Here is a 23,090-nt window from a genome sequence, read left to right as displayed (position 1 = left end):
ATGAAGGCAATTGGGGACTCGAGAACTTCGCTGGAACTTAAAATAGGAGGTGTCTCCATGGAAGTATCTCTCCTACGCCAGGATCTCCGCAACCTGTCGTCCAGGGTCGGAAAAGCGGAACAAAGGGTGTCGGACAAAGAAGATAACGTCCGCCAGTTGGAACAACAACTAGCCATAATCGCCCAGAAAGTCAACCAACTTGAATACCGGGCCGAAGACAGTGAGGGCAGGGCACGCCGCAACAACCTCAGGATTCTCGGGATCCCGGAGAGAGAGGAAGGCCCTAGTGTCGAACTTTTCCTAGAGGACTGGCTACCTCATGTCTTTGCCCCCAAGAAATTGTCGAAATTCTTCTCTATCAAGAGAGCACATTGGGTACCCACCGGAAGACCCCCCCCAGGAGCCCCGCCTAGAACAATAATAGCTTGCCTCCTCAACTACCGAGACAGAGACGCTATCCTGCAGATGGCACGGGCCTCCGGCCTAATCACATACAACGGCTATAGAGTGGGGTTTTTCCCGGACTATACCAAAGAGGTCCAGAAGGCCCGCCAGTCATACGACTCTGTCAAGAAGAAACTTCACTCCTTGTCAATTAAGTTTGCTCTCTTCTTCCCGGCGATACTCAAGGTCCACCATGAGGGCACGACGCATTTATTCCACAATCCCAAAGAATCATGGGATTGGCTCGAAACACAGATCCTCAATGGGCCCATGGCCCGACGCTCCCCCTGCGGACCGCCTGCACGCAAACCAGGGCCTGGGCAGGGCTCGCCACCCTTCACCCAGATAGACCCGGAAACCGCATCGCCACAGCGTCCCACCCAAAATACCACAGAGAACGGATGAGGTCTGGGCACCACAGAACCGAACTTGCCACGTGACAACATGGAAACTACATCATTGCGGCCGCCACCGTTCAGGTACCGCAGTCTCCACAAGGGCTACCACCCTAGGTCGGGTCATCCCGACGCAGTTTAAGTTCACCAAGTTATAAGTTCAATGTTTGGGCGACAGGTGCTCCCAGTTGGGGGGGGGGAAGTACAGGGTGGGGGAAGTTCTGAGGGATTGAGGAAACGGAATCACGAGAAAAGAAAGATGGAAACCGACGAGAGCAGACAAGGCAAACAAATACTGTTTTGGGCCAGGACCAGAGACACAAGTATCTGCCAGCCTTCAGGCGCTCCAGTGCGAAGCGGCCCCCGGAGGCCCCCCCCCCCCGAGAGGAAAACGACATACGTCCCCGGGGGGAAAAACTCAACGGCCACTAATCCTCCCGGCTACCCCACCAAATAGACTCACGCAGACAGGATGAACTCCAACAAGGTGACAATACTGTCCTGGAACGTCAATGGCCTCGACTCTAGCATAAAGCGGAGACTGGTGCTCCAGTACCTAAACTGACACTCGCCGGACATTGCCCTCTTAAATGAAACGCACTTGAAAGGCACAAATACCAACTTTTTCAAAAGGTCCAACTACTCGAATGTCTACCATGCCGGATTCACGACAGGAGCCAGGGGCAAAATGATTCTCGTTCACAAGAGAGTCCCTCTCCTGGTTAGGAAGATCAGGGCGGACCCCCGGGGCTGCTATGTACTGATGCTAGCGGACATCTGGGGCGAGAAATGGGGCCTGGCAGCAATTTATGCCCCCCCCATGCCGATGAAAGAACTGCTCGCCGAGCTTCAGAGCTTGCTCCTGGAGGAGGAGGCTGACGTGTGGGTGCTCGGAGGGGACTTTAACGAAGTAATGGACATCATAGTCGACAGAACCTACAGGCGAGCTGGAACATGCCCCACCTTCACGCCGCTCGCCACGTTCGCCGAGGCCTCAGGAATGGTGGACGCATGGTGCATACTTCATGGAGACGAGGCAGGGTTCTCCTTCTACTCAGGGGTCCACAAATCATTCTCCAGGATCGACTACGCCTTCGTCCCCCGCAACATGACCCACAGACTTCTCAACGCTGCATTCCTCGCGAGAGGAATTTCGGACCACTCCCTGCTTCTTTTAACTCTCAAAAACTCCTCCTGTTGCCCGGACCGTAATTGGCGCCTAAATGCATATCATCTCCGACTTCCTGAAATTGCGGAGGAGCTAGAAAAGAGGACAATGGAATATTTCGAAATGAATGAGGGCTCGGTGAACTGCCCGATTTCGATCTGTGAGTCATTCAAAACAGTCCTACGAGGGGAGGTTATTTCGACGGTTTCCGCCTACCAACAACGCCAAGTCCAGAAGATCAGGGAAGCAGAAGAACAAGTTACTTCTTACCTTGTAACGTTCTTTCGACGGGATGTTCCTCCAACGTATTCCTTATCTTAGATATCTCCTTCCAGCTCTGCTGGCCTCGGAAAATTTTTCTCTAGAGGGCGCTGCGCGTCGACGTCCTCCGAGTCGATGTCCCTCGACAGCCGCCGTATCGACGTCGACGGCATCCTGCCTATAAAGGCCGCGCGCAGCGTCCATTGCTCAGTTCCGTTTTGTAGCCCACAATAATTCTTTCTGGACTAGACTAATCACCCTGAAGGAGCGTAAGCTGCAACAACAAGGGAAGTAGAGCTGCGACGTATTCCTTATCTTAGATAGGCTCCCATAGCAGTATTCTATCATTGGAGGAGGGAGTACTGACTTCACGCTGTCTTCTATTGATGAATAGAGTGCAGTACAGCCCTTCCAAACCTAGTCTCTTGACTGGAGGAGGAATCCAAGTTGTAAAATCGTGTAAAGGTATGGGTAGACGACCATGTAGCGGCCGCACAGATGTCTTTAACCGGCACACCTCTTTTGAGGGCCGATGAAGCTGCAATACCTCTGGTCGAATGAGCCCTAAGGTTTTGAGGGGGCTCTTTCCCTGCCAGTTTATAACATTCCAGAATGGCTAGAATGATCCATCTGGAAATGGTCTGCTTAGTTATTGGTAACCCCAGCTTTTGACCTGTGTAACCTACAAGCAGCTGGTCTGCCTGTCTTATCCTGGCTAGTCTACTGATGTAAAAACTTAAAGCCCTCTAGGGTCTAGCCTGTGTAACCTCTCTTCCTCTTTCCCGGATGAGGAGGAGGATAGAAAGATGGTAGGGTAATCTTCTGAGTGATATGGAATTCAGAAACCACCTTTGGGAGGAAATTAGGCTTCACTTGCAGGACAACTTTGTCTTTGTGAAAGATTGTGTGAGGGGGTTTACAAGAAAGAGCTTGTAATTCGCTCACCCTTCTAGCAGATGTAAGTGCTATTAATAAAACAGTTTTAAGGGTAAGGAATCTTAACGAACAAGAATGGAGTGGTTCGAAAGGTGTGCCCATCAGGAAAGTTAGGACTAAGTTTAAATCCCATAGGGGAACTTGGAATGGTCTTGGGGGATAAACTTTGGTTAACCCCTTTAGAAACTGTATTACCAAGGGTAACTTGAAATAGGATGGTTCTTCCGCAGTGTGCTTAAAGATGGATAGCGCTGCGAGATAGCCCTTAATGGTGCCAACTTGAAGGCCTGAATTCACCAAATATAGTAGGAAGGACAAAACCATTGGTGTACCACATGAAAAGGGGTCGATATTCTGTTCTCTACACCAGCTGCAAAATCTGTTCCAATGGCAGCGGTATAAAGACTTTGTTGCTGGCCTCCTTGCCGAAAGCAACACCTCCATAAGATCATCAGGGAGGTCCCAATCCTTGTACCTCAGCCTTTCAGAAGCCAAGCGTGAAGGTTGAGGGTTTTGATGTCTGGATGGAGAACCTGACCTCCCCCTTCTGTGAGAGTAGGTTCTCTCTGAGTGGAAGTCGAATTGGAGGGCAGATGGACAAGTCTAGAAGGTCCGGGTACCACGTTCTCCTGGCCCAATCCGGGGCAATTAGGATCATGGTTCTCCGGCATCTTCTCAACCTCCTGATCATTTGAGGAATGACAGGGACCGGTGGGAACGCGTACAGAAGCGGAAACTCCCAGTCCACTATGAACGCGTCTCCCAGAGCTCCTCTCGGGGGAAATTCCCTTGAGCAGAACAGATCGCATTTCCTGTTGAGGCTGGTGGCGAACAGATCCACCGGAGGGGTTCCCCAAAGGGCGAAGATCTCTTGAAGGACATCCTGAGCTAGCTCCCACTCGTGGGAGACTGTGCTCTGCCTGCTCAGAGCATCCGCTGTCAAGTTCTTCTCTCCGGCTAGGTGAACTGCCGATAGAGAGATTCCTTCTTGGATTGCCCAAAACCAGAGCTGCATCGCCTCTCTGCACAGGGGTAGTGATCCTACGCTTCCTCTTTTGTTGAGGTAATGCATGGCCACCGTGTTGTCCGTCATTATCAGGACATTTTTCCCTTGTACAGCTGGCAGGAACGCCTTCAGCGCAAGTCTGATGGCTCTCAGCTCTAACAGGTTGATATGTAGTCTGGACTCCAATGGAGACCAACGACCGCTGATCGTCAAGTCGTTGGCGTGGGCTCCCCACCCCGTGAGTGAGGCGTCCGTGACTACTGTCATCTCCGGCCAGGGTTGCCAAAATTGTTCTCCTTTCAGAATGTTCTCCTGACAGGCCCACCACTGAAGTTCTCGAGCCACCCTGTCGGGAACCTGAAGAAGATCTGTCATTCTACCTGAGAATTGTGACCACTGAGTCCTCAGTGTCCACTGGAGGGCTCTCATTCTCAGGCGAGCCTCTGGCACTAGGAAAATGATGGATGCCATGAGGCCTAGCAACCTCAAAAAATCAAAGGCTGGGAGACGTTGGGCATCTTGGAACTTGGTAACCATCTGTAGAATATCTTGAGCCCTCGCCTCTGGTGGCGAGGCTTTTCCCAGGGAAGTGTCCAGGATCGCTCCTATGAACTGGAGTCTCTGCGATGGTATCATTTGTGACTTCTTTAAATTGAGGGAGAAGCCCAGTTTGTGAAGGGAGTGGCACACGTGATTTAGCTGGATCTGAGCTTGTTCCGAAGATACAGCCCTGATCAACCAATCGTCCAGGTAGGGGTAGACGTGAATCCCTTCCCTCCTTAGACTTGCCGCCACTACCGACATTAACTTGGTGAAGACTCTCGGGGCGGAGGTCAGCCCAAATGGCAGCACTCGAAATTGATAATGAGAGTTGCCAATTGCGAACCTCAGGTATTTCCTGTGTTTGAGATGGATAGGCACATGGAAATAAGCGTCCTGAAGGTCCAGAGATACCAACCAGTCCTGGAACTGAAGGGCCTGGAGGATCTGAGAAAGAGTGACCATCTTGAATTTGTCTTTCCTGAGGCATTTGTTCAATTCTCGCAAGTCCAAGATGGGTCTCAGTCCTCCGTCTTTCTTTGGAATGAGAAAGTAAGGGGAGTCCCAGCCCTTGTTCCTCTCCGCTACAGGTACCGGTTCTATGGCACCTTTCTCTAGCAGGTCCAAAATTTCCTGCAAGAGGAGCGGATCTGGAGCTTTCTGAGAGCTGATCCCCGGTGGATGACTCTGAGGTATGCGTAGGAAAGGCAGGCAGTAACCTTGGGCAACTGTTTCCAATGCCCAAGCATCTGACGTGATAGCCTGCCATTCCGCCAGATGTTGAGTCAACCTGCCTCCTACAGGTGTCCTGTGAGGGAAGTCCTCAGAGTGGTTTTGGGGCGGCTGATGCAGATGCCGATGGTAAAGAGGCACCTGCTGTTGCTGCGGCTTTTGAATATCTACCCCGTCCACCTCGGGTAGTTCTTCTTTGTCCCCTTTGAGCCGGTCGTCCTCTACCTCTTCCGAATGCGGAGTAGAAGCGAAAGGACTTTCCCCTCGCAGAGGTTCCTGTGGGACGAAAAGGTGTCTGACGGATTGCAGCGCCTAGGGATTTTGCTGCTGCTTTTGAAGTTTGCAGTTTCTCTAAACTGTCATCCGCCTTTTTCCCGAACAAAGAAGAGCCATCGAATGGCATGTTCAAGAGCCTGGCTTGCACATCTGGGGCAAAACCAGACTTTCTCAACCAAGCGAATCTCCTGGTTGTTGTACTTGCCGCCATTGCTCTGCTGATACTGTCAGCCAAATCAATGCCCGTCTGGAGGGATTCGCACATAGCGTCTTTACCGTCCTGTATGATATTCAGGAACGCCTCCCTTTCTTCTCCCTCCGGGATGCAGTCAGCCACTGTAGAAGCACACTCCCAAAGTGTATGGCTGAATCTAGCAAGGGTGCAAGTAGCATTAACAGATTTTAACGCCATGCTACATGCCGAAAAAACTTTCTTTGCCATAGCATCATATTTTTTATCGTCCCTGTCCTGTGGGACGGTAGGATAAGCCGTCTTGATATCGGTAGAAGATGCTGCCTGTACCACCAGACTTTCTGGGGATGGGTGTTTTGACAAAAACTCTGTCTACAAAATACAGGGTATCTTCTACAGACCCAGTTTTTTATTTACTGCCGGGACGACATCTGGGGTTTCCCAGTTCGTCATAATCTTGCTCTGAAGAGCTTTATGAAAAGGCACCACAGGATCCTCCTGTGGGACTTTGTCAAGAATATCCGTGAGGTCATCTTGTTGGAAAGACTGAAGGTGCAGACCACCCCATAAACTCTGTGATCCTGGCCATTAAGGCTCTATAGGGGGTTTCAGCATGCTCCCCTGGGTCTGGCCTAGCAAACTCCACCTCAGGGGAAGTATCTAACCCACTTGCCTCATGTAAGGAATCATGAAGATCCTTTAACCTGCGTTCTTCAGAGGAAAACTCCTCTCTAATTGGGGTTACAGGTCCCTGCAACTCAAACGTGTCTTCCTGTTCAGACAATTCACCCTCTTCCATAATTGAGGACATAGTTCTCAATTGTTCTGAACTCATAAAGGGTGTAAACCCCATCTCCAAAGCAGAGGGTGCCAAACTTGTCATAATCGGCCTCGAAAACGTCGATGTCGTCGACGTCGAAGGCTTCGAGCGTGGCGTCGAAAACAAAGGCGGAGGCCTCGATGACCTCGACAGAATTGGGATTCTGCCCGACAATCTCAACACCATCGTCATCGAGGACCTGGGGATAGTCACTGGGTGTGTCGTAACTGTGACTTTTCTTGGGGTCGACGCAGGCGTCGAAGCTGGCGTCGAGTCGACAGACCCGTGTGTCGAAGGTCCCTTCGACAACGGCGTCGAAGACACCGACCTCGGCGTCGACGGAACCTTCGTCGACGGCGTCGATGGAACCTTCGAAGAAGGTTTTGAGGTCATAGTCCTACTCGAGGGTTCGAGACGCGCTCGAGAGGTTTCCTTCGCCGGGTACTGCGACTCTCTGCGTTTTTGACCTTTGGGTCTTTAGACCAGAGCATCGCTCTCGGCAGTCTTCGAGGGGGTCGAGGCCGCTTTCTCGAAGACGCTCATCATATTTTTGCGGAATTCCTCCCATTCAGCCCGGGAACTATGTTTCGTGGGGCAAGGGATTCTCTTTGGAGAAACAGAGGAAGAGGAAGACGGAGAAGGGGATCTTCAACGTCTCCTCTTCGAGTGCTTCGATCTCGAGGAGTGATGTGACCCACTCCGAGACCTGGAGCGCGAATGGTGACAAGGAGACGAATGTCTCGACTTCGTCGAGGAAGAAGAAGCTTTAAAAATCTTACCTTTCTCCAGCTTACCCCTACGCTCCTTCAGGGCCTTAGCTGTCATGGACATACAGTCCTCGCACTCCGAACAATGATGTTCAGCTCCCAAACACCACAGACAAACTCTGTGAGGGTCAGTCAGCGACATCTTTTCCCCACAATCTCAGCATTTTTTGAAGCCGGACCGAGGAGTTGTCGGTTCCGACGAAGAAGCCATCGAGTACGGATCGAATAACTCGAGGTAAATAGGATTAACCTGACAAAACTGAGCAACGGTATTCCGAGGCACTGAGTAAGCGCGGAAAAACGTAACTGAGCAACGGACGCTGCGCGCGGCCTTTATAGGCAGGATGACGTCGACGTCGATACGGTGGCTGTCGAGGGACATCGACGCGCAGCGCCCTCTAGAGAAAAATTTTCCGAGACCAGCAGAGCTGGAAGGAGATATCTAAGATAAGGAATACGTCGGAGGACACAATCCCTTCGAAACACGCGTCCTGGAGTGTGAGCGACAAATCCTTATACAAAACACCCAAGAAGCAAAGGAAGCGATGCTCACGGCGCAAGACGCCCTCAGTAACCTGTCCCTAGACAACGCACGAACTGCCCACCAATTAGTCCGGAGCCAAATATATGAAAGGGGCGACAAAGCTAACAAGACTCTGGCCTGGTTGGAGAGACGCGTGCAAAGCAGGGGACACGTAAGGGCAATCAGATCTCTGGATGGGACATTGTTGACAGAAGACTCGGATATCGTCGAGGCATTCGCCACCTATTACAAAAATCTTTATACCCCACCCATTGGGAATCCATCAGTTGAACCCTCTCGATACCTCGATCACATCGAGATTCCGATACTCCCGCAACACCAATCTGATCTCCTGGATGCTGACATCACTGACACCGAGGTACAAGATGCACTGGCGCAACTCCAACCCGGGAAAACTCCGGGCCCCAATGGGTTCCCAACTGAAACGTGGAAGTGCCTCGGTGGCATGCTACCTGCCCACATGCACCGCATGTTTCTACGCAGCAAGGAACTAGGAGCACTTCCCCCAGACCTCAGGAAGGCATGCATAGTTGTCATACATAAGCCTGGGAAACCCCCGGAGGAATGCGCCTCCTATCGTCCGATATCCTTGATCAATGGCGAAGCGAAGGTCCTCGCCAAAACACTCGCTAACAGACTGCTGCAAGTGATGGAGACCCTCGTCCACCCAGACCAATGTGGATTTATGCCCAATAAATCAACTCGGATGAACTTACGCAGAGTCCAGTTGGCGCTGTCCAGGGCAAAGGAAATACCAGCCCCACTCGCCCTCCTGGCGGTGGACTTCGAAAAGGCCTTTGCGTCTGTGGGGTCGGATGCTTTGTGGGAGATCATGGCTAGGATGAACCTGGGGCAGACATTTATATCCTGGGTAAAACTTTTATATGCATCCCCGGAGGCCACGGTGAGGGTGAACGGCAGGTCCTCCAAACCTTTCCCCCTGGGTCGGGGCACGAGACAGGGATGCCCGCTGTCTCCACTCCTCTTCCTCCTTGCCATCGAGCCGCTAGCGATTGAGCTTAGAGCTAACACCAACTGGACTGGTTTCGTCTGGCCGGGAGGGGGAGAAGACCGCCTCTCGCTCTATGCGGATGACCTGCTCATATACGTCAGTAACCAGAGTATCTCATGCCCGGTGATCTCCCGCATACTCAGGGAATATCAGTACTTTGCAGGCTTGAAGGTTAATGATGTCAAAACCATCTTCTTCCCGATTCAGGGTGGCGAGTCGGCGATCCCGGAGACCTGCCCATATCACGTCTCTATCAGGGAACTCAAATACCTGGGTATACGACTCGACCCGACGCTTGACGGGTTCCCCCGGCTTAATATACAACCAGTCATAGAGCGGTTCAACAGAGACACCCCCCATTGGCAATCTCTTCCCCTATCACTAATGGGCCGGGCCGCATTATTCAAAATGATGACCCTTCTAAGACTATTGTATGTCCTCCAAAATGCCCCATTCCCCATCCCCCGAGAAACATTCGCACTCATTCACAAGACCCTGCGCACACTACTATGGGGCGGGAAACAATCCAGGATTGCCCTTGATACGCTCTAGAGATCGGTGTGCATCGGTTTACCCTGCATACGCACCTATTACCTGGCCACACAGATAGGGGTGGTGAATGACTGGATCCACGCGGATCCCACACTCCCGCACACCCGTATAGAGCTGGAGACCATGTCCCCGCTAACACCGCTCCAAACCCTCTACGCCACCCACGATCAACTCCTGGTGCTGCCCAAAATGATCCGGCGCGCATGGCGGGCCGCACACAAACTAATCGGCTGGGAAGAGCAGCCAACACTGTCGCAACCCATATGGCACAATGCGCTCCTCCCGGAACTAGTGAAAATGGGTTCCTTCGGTCACTGGCTGGCAAAAGGAATACACACATTAGCACACGTAATACAAGAGGGTCGCCTCCTGAGCTTTGAGACCACGCGCGAACAATTCGACCTGGCACCCATGGACCGGTTTCGGCATGCGCAACTACCCCACGCCATCCGCACCCAATTCCCCGACACTACGGTCGTACCTCCCTGCTCTCCCATCGAGACCAATATCCTTCCACAGCGCATCTCCTCTAGGGTCACTTCCACTCTCTATCAGGCCCTTAACTCATTCGGGGCTACAGAACTCGACGGGCTAAAGGCAAAGTGGGAAAGGGACCTGGGACCCCTGGAACCTGAAGATTGGGTGGAGGCGTTAATGTCCCCCAGAGAAATTGGAATAGAATCCAAGCTCAGACTAATACAATTGAGGATTCTCCATCGTTCATACCACTCACGCACTGCGATTGCCAGATGGGGTGGAATAGAAGACGGGACATGTGTCCGATGCAGAACTGAACCAGCCACCTTCTACCATATGATATGGGACTGTCAGGCGATACAGGCCTTCTGGGTGGGCTGTGTCAACACAAGCTCAGCCGCTCTGGCGACACAAATCCCGAGGGACTGCAAGATGATACTCTTGGGCATTGGGGGTGAAGTAGACCTGTCCAAATATGAGAAAATGTTTTTGGCAATAGCATTGGGGGCAGGCAAAAGACATTGCGGCCAATTGGGGATCTGCCGAACCACTGAGCCTGAACCGTTGGACTAATGAGTTGGACAGGTGCGCAACCTCAGAGCGCCGGATCTATAATGCAAGGGGCTGTCCCCGCAAATTCGAAAAAATATGGGGTAAATGGCTAGACGCTCAATGAGCCCCGCGGGTGGGGGTACACCGGTAACGCTGCTAGCATTGCTTGCCTGCCTTGTCCTATTGATGTCTTACGGTCCTCGGCCCTACAGGCCCTGTTGCTATGGATAATTGCCTTCAACGTGTATACCGCTGATTCATGTCTTATGCGTGTACGTTTCTCTATGTTATGTTGTTAAAATTCAATAAACATAGTTATAAAAAAAAAAATTTAAAAAAAAGAATCATCCCAGCAACCTCCTCCAGGCTCCTTTTATGCTTTAAACTTATCTAACACTTCCCAGGCCTTAGCCCACTCTGCTGATGCCCACACAATTAATGGTATATCGTGTCTGTTTGCCAGAGCCAGTGGTTTGGCTAGCTTTCCTGCAAAGTTCTGGCTCACACTGTGATTGCTGTCTCATATGCTTCCATACCTTTGCTTCCATACCATGGTCAGGAGAAACTGGCGAGCAACATTTTAAGGTCAACATGTTGCTCCAAAGCTACTCGTTGGGTATCACTGCGATAGAGCATTATAAAGAACCTATACATTGCGCTAAAAGCTTACTACAGCAGTATATATACTTCCATGCAGCATATATACTTTCCATGCCATTTTACCCATGTCATACAACTGGTAACTGTTGTGATGTGCTTGGTTAGTCTGATGTGGTTTGTCATGTGATTTATGATGTCACCAGAGTGCATGTGGAATGTTGATGCATGAGTGGGAGAATGCTGTGATGAGAGTTCTATATTGTGTCAGTTGAGCCCTCCCTTCCTGGGTGATGCGTGCCGGTGTCTTTGCCTTAGTCTTTCTTTCTCCTATGTGCTTATGTCTTAATCTTGGAACTGTAACTGTAACATAAGAACCGAAGTAAACTTAAGATGTAACCTTAAGCTGCCTGGACTGAGCTTTATAACAATGGCGACGAGGATTTCCTTAAAAGCAAGAACCCATATGCAAAGGAAGCTGATGGAACCTCAGAAATACACAAGCATATACATATATATATATATAGGCGGACCAAGCCAATCAAGCAAACCTGACCATATGTATTTTAATATGGTCTTGGAGTTGACTGGCCAGCATCTCCAAGCTGTTTGAGGAGTTTTACACCATGGTATGGTCAGGTTTGCTTGATTGGCTTGGTCCGCCTATATATATATATATATATATATATATATATATATATATATATGTATATGCTTGTGTATTTCTGAGGCATGCCTGTTGCTGGTTGTGTGTTAGTGAGCTGTAGAATTTTACTGAACCTCTTATCTGTCCATGGTGATTTCGTTGTCATCCTGATGACTAGTATTGCGTCGGGGTGACAAGTAGGTGCTTCAGGGTGGCAGCCTGAAGGCTCGCCTGTGGCGGGGCGAGCAGGAGGACCAAAGTTATTTAGTGATGGTTATGGTATTGTGGGTTAGGTATAGCCTTGGATCTGGGCTGGTTTGTGTCTAGTGTGGGAGACTAGAGTCTGCTCGTGGCAGGGCTGGATGGGAGGTGATTAGTGCAGTTATCGATGGTGTTTGAGAATGATAGGCGGAGTTCTGGAATTGCATAGTTGTGGGTTTTTCATGTGAAACCTCCATTGCTCCTGGGCTTGGATGAGATGTGTGTCGTGACTTTGTGAAAATGTCTGATAGGAGGGAGATGTGTTGTGAAGCTTTTGTTGCAAGTGTGTTTTGTAAGGGGGAAGATGTGTTGTGATGTGCTTGAATAGTCTGATGTGGTTTGTCATGTGATTTATGATGTCACCAGAGTGCATGTGGAATGTTGATGCATGAGTGGGAGAATGCTGTGATGAGAGTTCTATATTGTGTCAGTTGAGCCCTCCCTTCCTGGGTGATGGGTGCCGGTGTCTTTGCCTTAGTCTTTCTTTCTCCTATGTGCTTATGTCTTAATCTTGGAACTGTAACTGTAACATAAGAACCGAAGTAAACTTAAGATGTAACCTTAAGCTGCCTGGACTGAGCTTTATAACAGTAACTACCGTTTGTCAGTGCATTAAGAAAACACTCCTCTATAGGAGAGTTACTCCAGAAAAGATCCACCCCACACTTTTTATTCCCACCCTAGGTTTCAGGGTGGGAACAGGGCATATTCAGGAAATTCAATGTGCTGATATTTGCCTATTTTATCCTTGCTGAATTGTGTGCCGTTTCTTACGACATTTGATGTTGTAGTTTGCCATCTTAATGCACTTAAACCAAACAAAAACACGTGTCACTGGATAGAAACATATGCGCCTTTTCCAGTTTTCTATAACGTGTTCTTCAGGGTTCAAACTCCATATAACACTCATCTTTGAACCTTTTTCACATGATCTGACACTCAAGTGTCTCCTTACAACCCTATGTGAAGAACATAGGACATCTACACAATACTTTCCAGAACATTTCCTATCAATCTTACTACCCAGGTGGAGCACTGTGTTACAAACAGCAGGTTTAAACAAACTCAATTCAAGACCCGAAAAATCATTTCATGCACACTCTATTCCACAAATCATGTCTCCAAATTTAAAGCGGAATGCTCTCCACTTGTAAAACGACCCAACAATTTGTCATATTTTGCCAAAATGGTGCAACGGCCTGACCTTTTTTTGGCAATGTGCCCATAACACCGAATACAAAATATAAACATAACAGCACAGGCGGACAAAGTTCCCTCGGGCATTGCTAATCCGAGTCAAGCGATGTTTGCTAAACCAACTGTGAAACGCCTTCAATTGGGTTGCCAAAAAGAATCCAACTATTATTTACAATAAACCACAGGAAGGTTAGCTTACCCTTTTGCTGCGGACCATCTGACAATAGTGTCTTTGTCCTTGAGCCCAACCAGCAACTGCTCTGTAAAAGGTTTAAAAAAAAAAAAGAGAGAGCAAGAGTTGTTCACTTTATTTTCACAATCTTTTATCAAAACAATATGTCTACTTTAAGCAACAATTTGTTTCCTTTAAATCACAGGTACCTTGGAAAATGACACTTGTACGTTCAGGTTTGTACCGAGTTAGACATAGGAGACGGGCAAGAAGACATGGCTCAAACTTAGGAAAGGTTAAAAGAAAGAATGCCTAACCTATACCTGCAACTTTACTGACGCGTTTCCCTAAGCTTCAAAAGAAAATAAACTGGTGCTCGTCATGTTGTCTTACAAAACTCAGTCCACTGCCCGAAACTAATCTGCCCTAGTATCTGACCCTACAACTAATAACAAAGGAAACAAAGTTAGCCTAGGAAAGGATGTCTTCCCCCTTCTTTCTTGGTTTCTGGTAGATGGCTCCTGACACCGACCCAATTGTGTCTTTGGCTTCTAGAAAAGGTTACTCCGGACCCCCACACAAATGTGCTTCTCAGTTCTAAGAGTCTGTTCCTAAATTGGAATAGCTGGCCCTGTAAACCGGCAACTTGCTTAGTACAACACTGCTGTGGACTTATGTTCAGCATCTCTCTCTTGTTCATCCCTGCAGGGTGATTCAGTCTCTCCTGGGTTATTTTATCTCTCAGCACAGCGTGGGCCTTCTGGCTCTCTGCCTGTCTCAGTTGGGCACCGTTCTCACCTGCCCATGGGGTACCCAGTTTCTCAGCCCTGCATGGGCTATCTGGTAACTAAACAGACGGGACTTTGTATCACTCTCACCACCTCGTGGGTTATCTTGTCTCTCAGCCCGGCTGTGGCTATTCAGCCTCTCAGGACATCTAGGTTTCGTATCACTCATCTACTCATGGAGCATCCTGTGGCTCAGCCAAGTTTGGGCTATTGGGCCTTTCTGGTCATCTTTTATTCACTGTCAGATTTCTACCTGGTTCTCGGGCCGTGGTGTTAGTTGGGGGATGTGGCATCTCAGTTTACAGCAGAACCACAGTACCAACGTCTTTGTGCTCGGTTTTCCCAGCTTAGTTTCCTCCTGTCTGCAAACAGGACTTCAGTGCAGACCTGCCGAACGTTGGTTTGTCATTACTGCGACAGCACTGTCTCTTGCTTTTTTGGCAGGCCTGAACTTCTCAGGCTCTCAACCTTCCTGGACTAGGCAGCGTCCACGGCCTACGGGTTTCCTCCACCCACCTCAGTCCTTTCTTCTACGCTCCAGTACAGGATTCTGGTTTGCACACTCAAGCTGACTCTCCCTCTATGCATGGGCCTTGGCTACTTTATGTTCCTCAATGGAACGAGAGAGGAGACACCATTGGCTCCACTCTTGAGATATGGACGTTTACAGAGTGAGGTCAGAAACCAAGCCATTCACTTTCAAAGGGCCCTGCACATTATTATACTGTACAATACTTGTATAACAAACACTTGTGATTCTCCTTTCAAGGGAAGTGTATAATCTTTACATGGGGATTAGTTGTCTTCTAAGGGGCAGGGGGTCACCCCGAGTGAGAGCCTGCTTGCCCTGTCCTCTATGGGTTCTTAAGCATCATGGGTTCACCTCCTCCTCCACAAAGGGTGTGGCTCCCCCTTGGGGAGAAGGGACGAATTCCCTGGATTCGTCATAGTCGATTAAATATCAACATTTCTGTAGGGATATTTCCAAATAAAAAGGAGTTTGAGAAGGCACTGCAATTGCTTCCCTACCGAAGCTCATCTCTGAAGTGGTAGTGGGTACACAGCAACCATCCACAGTAAGGCAATTCCTGGCACCTTAAAAATAGAAAGGGTGGAAACGTCTAGAGACTAAGAAAATAGCAGAAATAAGATAAATAGAAAATATATAAATAAGATAAATAAGATAAATAAGAAATAAGAATAAAAGATATGTTAGTCCTAATCAAAAGATCTGAAGGTCGTACTGGGTGGCAATGGCCCCTGGGCCCGATTTAATAGGCCTGAGCGAAACTAAGGTCTTTAAAGAGGACCACAGGACATTGTCACCCAGAACTGCCCTCGGAGCTCGTGATAACTTTTTGCACCCAAGGTAAACGACCTTTGGTGCTAATAGTAATGTATTTCTCACAACCGGTGGGTCACAGCGAACGCGCGACCCCTTGTTTCTAAGAAATACTAACCTAACATGTCCACCATGGAAATGAAAGCAAGACTATGATCAGAGCCTCTCTTCCATTTCCATGGCAGGCCAGCTGACATGAAAGGTGCAGCACCGCAACCCCTACAGGTAAGTGGGGAGGGTAGGTAGAAGGAAGCAGGGACGCCAGGAGGGAGGGAAAATGGCAGGGTAGGTACGAGCAGCTGTTAGCTGGCTCGTAACGTGGACTTATACCATGAAGTTCAGCCCTCATTCTGATCAATTTGATTGGCTGCGGCATCCACCCTGGGTGCTAATAAAATAAAGAAAAACAAAGATCTGTTTGAATTGTTTTTACCCTTATCTGGGATCAGTTATGATTTGCGTTGAACACTTTCTTCACTTAAGTTTGATTATAGTACCTTCAGTTAAGTAAACACAAATGTTATGACCTAGAACATGAGATATATGGGATACATTACTCACCTTCATCGTATTTCTGATGCTTGTATCTGCTTAGATTCACAGGCTATGCATAGGGCGACATCTAGTGGAAGCTGCAGAGTATTACAGTGGTTGTTTTCGAAACTCAAAAAGGGACGTCAACCGGGGCATGCCAGTAATACTATCCCTAGTGTGACGTCCACTGTACCCATGGTCCTTCACGCGTCGTGGTCCCTCAGATTGTTTTGTTTCTGACATGAGGTAGCATGAAGTGTATCGTGAGTAAAGATGTATCAAAGCAGATAAATATCAGAAAAGCTCATTAAACATCTATGCACCTTCTCTCAGGGGAGGAAGGGTGGTCGCATATGAATCTAAGTAGATACAAGCATCGGAAATACAATCACAATGAGTAATATATCCCTTCTGAGGCTTGTGGAATCAGCTTAGATCACATGATATGCATAGATTAGCAACCACTGTTATGAGAAGGTGGTGGGTTGTGAGAAGGAGCGGCAGCAAACAGATGTTTTAGAACTGCTTGTCCCACCTGTGTATCTGCTTTGGAATGGGTGTCAATGCAGTAGTGCTGAGTGAAGGTATGTACCAAGCACCCTATAGCTGCTTTGCAAATGCTGTTTAAGGGGACATTTGCGATTAAGGCCAAGGTAGCTCCTGTGCTTCTAGTGGAGTGAGCTCTTAAAAAGCAGTGTTTTGTTTGATAATGAATAGCACAGTTGTATGCATCTAACTGTCCATCTGGAGATGGCATTATTAGAAATGAAATCTCCTTCTCTGCCTGGTGCTACAGAGATAAACAGCTGGTCTGTTTTCCTTAGTGTTCTGGTTTTGTTTACGTAGTAAAGGACTGCTCTCCTTACATCCAATGTGTGGAGGTTTACTTCAGCTGAGCTAGTTGGATTCTGAAAGAAGGCTGGTAGCTCAATGGATTGGTTTATGTGGAATTTGGAAATTAATTTAGGAGAGAACCTCGGATGGGTACGAAAAACCAATTTGTCCTTATGAATGATAAAGAAAGGATCCTGCACTGGCAATGCTTGTAATTCACTAACTCTTCTTATGAAAGTAATAGCCACTAAGAAGGCAGTCTTGTATGTGAGGTGTTTAAGACTTGACTTGTGCATTGGCTCGAATGGGGGCCCCATTATCTTAGCGAGTACAACATTGAGATCCCAGCCTGGCGGTGGATTAGAAATTGGAGGGTGGAGTATTTTTACCCCTTCTATGAAAGCTTTAATGACTGGAATTTTCTACCATGATACCTTACTCTGAGAGGTGATGTACGCTCATAAAGCTGTCAGGTGGACCTTTATGGAGTTGAATACTAACCCTGAGTCTAACAATTGGAGCATATAGTTTAGAATGTGGGATGGAGTACATTCTATGGGGATTATTTGTTTAGACTAGCTCCAGATTACAAATATTCGCCACTTGTGGAAATAACAGTATCTAGTGTTAGGTTTTCAAGCCTCCTTGATGATATCCATACAGCATTGTGGCAGATTAAGATGTCCGAACTCCTCAGGATCCAAATTGCCACGTTCATTGATTGTGGTTGAGGGTGTACTGTCATTACCCGTGTGTTGGGTCAATAAATTCGTCTAACATGGGAGTTTGACGGGATCGCACATCACCAGTTTGCGCAGATGTGGACACCATGGCTCTCTTGCCCGCATGGGAGGAACTAGGATGAGCGTCATTTGTTCCCTGTGAATCTTGTTCACTACCCTGCTCATTAAGGGAGTCGGGGGGCGAGGGGGAGCGTAAGCAAATTTTCCTGACCAGTGCATCCATAGGGTATTTCCATTGGGGCCTGGTTGGGGAACCTGGACGCGAAGTCTGGGCATTGCTTGTTTTCTCCTGTAGCGAACAAGTCTAGCATGGGGTAACCCCACTGGAGAAGATGTGGTCTACTACACCTGGGTCTAGTTGCCACTTGTGTTCTTCTGGTAGGAGATCTCTGCTCAGAGAGCCTGCCAGGGTGTTGAGTTCCCCTGAACGTGTTGGGATGATAGGAACATCCCCCACTTCCATATTTTCTGTGCCAGTTTGGACAGATTTGGAGAGTGTGTGCCCCCCTGTTTGTTTATATAGAACATTGCAGTGGTGCTGTCTGTTAAGATATGAACCTTCTGGTTCGTCAGCTGTGCTTTGAATGCTTGAAGAGCTTTGAATACTGCTAGTAGATCCAACAGGTTGATGTGGCTCTGTGCAGTGATGTGAATCCACAGACCATGTGCTGTGTGGTGAAGGTAGTGAACTCCCCCCCCCTCCCCCGGAGAGTGGAAGGGTTTTCCCTTTAACAGTTTTTTCCTTGTCTACCAGCGTAGGTTTTGAACTAGTGTTGGCGAAACGACCACTAAATTGTCCCACTGACCGCTTGCCTGAGACCACTGCTTCGCCAACCAGTCCTGCATGGAGCACATGTGCAGACGTGCGAGTGGGACCAGATATATGCACAATGCCATCATGCCTAGTAAACGCATTGCTTTGCGTACACTTATCTGGCGAACGGGTCGATACTGGGGTATTTGCCGAAGCATGTTTTGAACTCTTTCCATGGATGGTAAGGTCATGCCTGCTCTTGTGTCTAAGACGGCTGCTAGGAACTGTTTTGTTGCGTTTGGTACTAGACTTGACTTTTTCTCGTTTATTGAGAAACCCAATTGGAAGAGAAGGTTTATGGTTCTTTGCGTGTTTAGTTTGCAAAGATGGGATGATTCCCCTGTGATCAGTCAGTCGTCCAGGTAGGGCTACACTAAGATTACATCCCTGCGTAGGTGTGCTGCCACCACCGCCAGTACCTTGGTGAATACCCTTGGAGCCAAAGCGATCCCGAAGAGTAGCACCTTGAATTGATAGTGCCGGCTTGTTATTTTGAAACGCAAAAGTTTTCTGTGCACTGGGAACATTGAAATATGAAAATAGGCAATTTTCATATCCAGTGTTGCCATGTAATCTCCCAATTTTAGCAGGGGGGATTACGTCTTGTAGCGTTGTCATGCAGATTTGTTTTGGCTTTACATAGGTATTTGCAGGGCGTAAGTCTAACCCTGGGCGTATAGTTAGATCTTTCTTTGGCACAAGGAAGAAGGTTGAATAAATACCCTTGTTTACCTTGTTGGACAGCACAATCTCTATGGCGTCCTTGAGAAGCAAGGCTTTGACCTCTTCGAGAAGGATGAGCTGTTCTTCTCTTGTCTTCCTTTGGCGCTGGGGATGGTTTTTAGAGGCGCTCCACACAATAACCTCCCACTACTGTTGATAGCACCCACTTGTCTGTGGTTATTCCCTCCCATGCGTGGGTCAAGAGTGAAATCCATCCCCCTACTGGGGAAGCATGGGAGGGGACCTGTAGCATGCTGTCTTTGCTTGGGAGGTGTTCCTCCACCTCTAGATGTGGAGGACCTCCCCCTTCCCTGGATCTGCACTGGCCTCTCTGGTAACCCTGTGACGCCTGACCTTGGTTGTTATTCCAGGAAGAATTTTGACTTTGTCCGTACCCCGAGCCTCTTTGGGAATTTTGGCCATGAAAGTGGCGAACATTGTTCCTGCCTCTCTGGCCAGGAGGTTTATTAGTTAGTTGCCCAAGGGACTTGAGTGTGTTGGCTCCACTGGCATGTTAAGTAACGTTGCCTGGGTCTCCAGCTTAAAGCCAGACTGGCGAAGCCAAGTGTGGCGCTTGATTATGGTTCCTTCAGCGATTATTCGGCCTGCATTATCTGTAAGGCGAGGTTATTCTTGAGAATGCAGCTTGCAGTAGCTTTGCCTTCAGCTGCTACTTATGCAAGTTGAGACTTTAAAGGCTCGGGAGCAGAAGCTATTCGGGTGCTTATTTCATCCCATTTATGGCAATCATAACTTGCCAACAGTGTAGAATTGTTGGCGATACTAGCTTGAAACGCTGCCGAAGTCTCTAGCTTCGTTCCCATGGTATAGAGCTTCTTGCTCTCTTTGCCTGGGGGAGCCTCCAAAAAGGCTAGTGGTGTCCCTGCCCTTTTACGGCTAGTTGTGACCACGAGCAAATCCGGCTTAAGCTGGCCCCTAATATAGAGCGGGTCAGACGCCGGGCGTAAAAGTTTCTCTACCCGCAGGTTCACTGCCGTGTTTGGTTAGGTGTCTCTAGTAAAGGTTGGATTCTTCTCTGGACAGATTTTAAAATTGGGATGAATTGGGTGGCAGGCTTCTTGTCTCCCAAAACATCTTCAACAAAGTTCTTGTCTCATGTGTGTGAATGCCAAAGTGCTCAGTTGCTTTGATTAATATGTCGTTGTAGGGGGGTTTATTATCTACTGGAGAATCTTATTGAATTGGTGAGACCAGGGTATACATCTCTGCCTCCTCATCATCATCATAATCACCATCATAGTAATGATCAGAATGTTGGTAGTCCTCATTATCCCCTTCAGTGTCTGTATTAAAGTCATAAAGCTCAGCTGCTGTACGAGACCTTTTTGCTAGTGACTGGGATGATGCCACGGGCTGAGAATTGGAAGTCAGGGTCTGAGAGCCAGAAGCCTGAGGCTGAGAGCTGGAAGCCCGAGTAGTAGGAGGTGTAATTTGAAAGTTCTCGATAGCCTGAGTTTTTTTCTTGAAAAAATGGGCAAAAAAGGTAATTCTTGCCATCACCCTTTCTATGTCCTCCGCAGTCCATTGGGCTGAACATCGGGATGACTCCAGGGTAATGAGGGGTAGGGACTTGTACTAAGGGTGTAGGAGTGGATATTTTTCTGTAAGGCCTCAGCCAAAGAACCCTCCTCTTGTGGGACAGGTAATGCTTCCTTAGAAGGGGTAGACTTATCCTTATGAGACTTCTCTTTGTGATTAGAGCAATACTTTTTGGTATGAGTAGCTGTTAGGCAGAAACCTGTGCAGTTCCCTCTGGGACCACTGCAAAAGATTTAAGACTACAGGTGTTTGGCAGTAAACCCACTTGGTAGCAGTCTGTACCACACAGATTCACTTGCTAGCTGTGGCTGAGCAGTCAGACTTCCCTCAAGAAGAGTTAGGCAGTATACAGAGCATTCACAATAGGTCAAAAGAACATAGTAGAACAAGTAAACACTGACCAGAGCTTTGTGTAAAAGAGATATAAGTATGTATTTAAAACCACATCTAATAAAATACACAGGCACTAATATTAAGCAGTTCAAAAACATGGTCGCTAAAAGATATACACTCCCTTCAAAGATTAGTTAAACAAGTCTTAAGTAAAGCAACACTTATTTTCAGACAGCGGTGAGCGCTTAACGAAGATGGCACTCTAATCAATCGGTTTAAAAGGGAGAGAAAGGCAGAGCAAAGATAGAAACAGATCCCAACACTTTCAGAAGAACACAGTAGGAGAAGAAGGCAGGTTAAAACATTAAAGTCAAAGTTAACAAGGCCGGACCCACTGTAAGAGGCTCAGGTCGAAATGTGTCCAAGGTCACACGGTTCAAAGTGCCCAAAAGTCTCGAAATCAGTTCAGAAAGAGTTGGACCAAAAGAAAGGGACCAGTTAGATGGTCAAGGCGGCCAGCCCAGTCCAGAAGGTTACGGATTATTATTACCTTGTAGCAATCTTTAGAAAGGGAGGCCTGGCGGACACGGTACCTTAAAGTGGTGAGAATACTCCAGCGGGAGCAGTTGTTCCTGGCAGCGGGTGCTTCGTCCGGGGGAAGAGAGGATCTCGTCGGGGAGGAAGACAGGAGTCCATTACACTGCCAGGGAAGAAACCAGCCGCTGAGTACTCAGTTAAAAGGAGCGGTCCTTTTATTCGCGGTCCAGTGGTAAGTGGCTATCTGGTTGCCGGGGTGCTTGGCACGGGCAATTCGGCCACAAACGCCCTGGCATGCGAGGAAAAGAAGGTAAACTGGTTGTGCCCACCAGTCAGGGGAAGAAGACTCTCCAGCCGGGAGATCTTCTCTGTCGTCGGGAAGTGGTGAGTTGGTTCCGCAGGGCTCCACCGGTGGTGTCGTCGTAGCAGGTCGGCTCAGCTTCTCCCTCGTCGGATTCTCAGGTCCTGTGTCGACTTCTGAAGTTCCAGTCCCAAAAGCCCTGCTTTTATGTAGCACACCCCCATTCACTTAGCCTAGCTGTCAATCAAACATGCTAAGTAGTGAGCCACATGGGCCAATCACACAAGAGTGTGACTTGAGTTACCAAGGTAACTCAGTCCAGGGTGCCTAAACCTCCTCCCACACCCCTTGTGGTACCCAGACAGAGTGGCACCACTTTTGGAGGCTTCTGTGGAGAAGCCCGCCAAAAAGTGGAACAAATGGCTCGACTTGGGTTGGAGTCACAGAAGAGAACACAAACGCCATTTTAGAATCGTGTTATGGCAAAAAATACCAACCTGCGAATTAATATTAAATAAATAAACAGGCAGTATGTTGGAGGCTATGAGAATTAAATAATTAAAGTTGGTAGCCTCGAACAATGGGAAAATCCCTTTGAGATATATTCGCGGTCGGATATAAAAAGTAGTATCCACTGACACCAGCCAAAAGTCGATCAGGGGGGACGGAGACGTGCCCCCTCGACTAACAGACCCCGGGGCAATCGAATTGCCCCGACCAGTACGTCCACAATATGATGGTTTGTACTGGTTTCTGTTCATAATTTGGGACTAGTAAAGCCAATGGTGACTTTACATGCCCTGGGAGACAGTAGTCAGTCCCAGGGTATGGAGTCTATGGTGGGGTGTCACTATGACACCCCTGTGTTACTGCACTGAGGGTGCTGTGTAACAAACATAGTAAAAACACATGAGACCCTATGGAGTAAAAGACCCCATAGCCCATAAAACACATTAACAGTCAAAGGAACCCCTCAAATCATGTCCAAGAGTGTGAAGAAAAGAGACTCACTCTTGGCAGGAGAAAAGGAGAA

General features: G+C 48.4%; 1 protein-coding gene across 4 annotated transcripts in view; it reads right to left on the bottom strand.

The window, feature by feature from the left end:
* TBCD (tubulin folding cofactor D) overlaps positions 1–23,090 on the bottom strand; it is a 2,839,019-nt gene that overhangs the window by 1,906,436 nt on the left and 909,493 nt on the right. For all 4 annotated transcript variants that reach the window (XM_069654539.1, XM_069654542.1, XM_069654540.1 and 1 more), the window contains exon 13: positions 13,576–13,636. In XM_069654539.1, the coding sequence (XP_069510640.1) occupies positions 13,576–13,636 (61 nt within the window). The remainder of the gene's footprint in view (positions 1–13,575; positions 13,637–23,090) is intronic.

Source organism: Ambystoma mexicanum, chromosome 3q (genome assembly GCF_040938575.1).
Source record: "Ambystoma mexicanum isolate Mex_15411 chromosome 3q, UKY_AmexF1_1, whole genome shotgun sequence".
Taxonomy (NCBI): domain Eukaryota; kingdom Metazoa; phylum Chordata; class Amphibia; order Caudata; family Ambystomatidae; genus Ambystoma; species Ambystoma mexicanum.
This window is presented reverse-complemented; position numbering and strand designations above follow the sequence as displayed.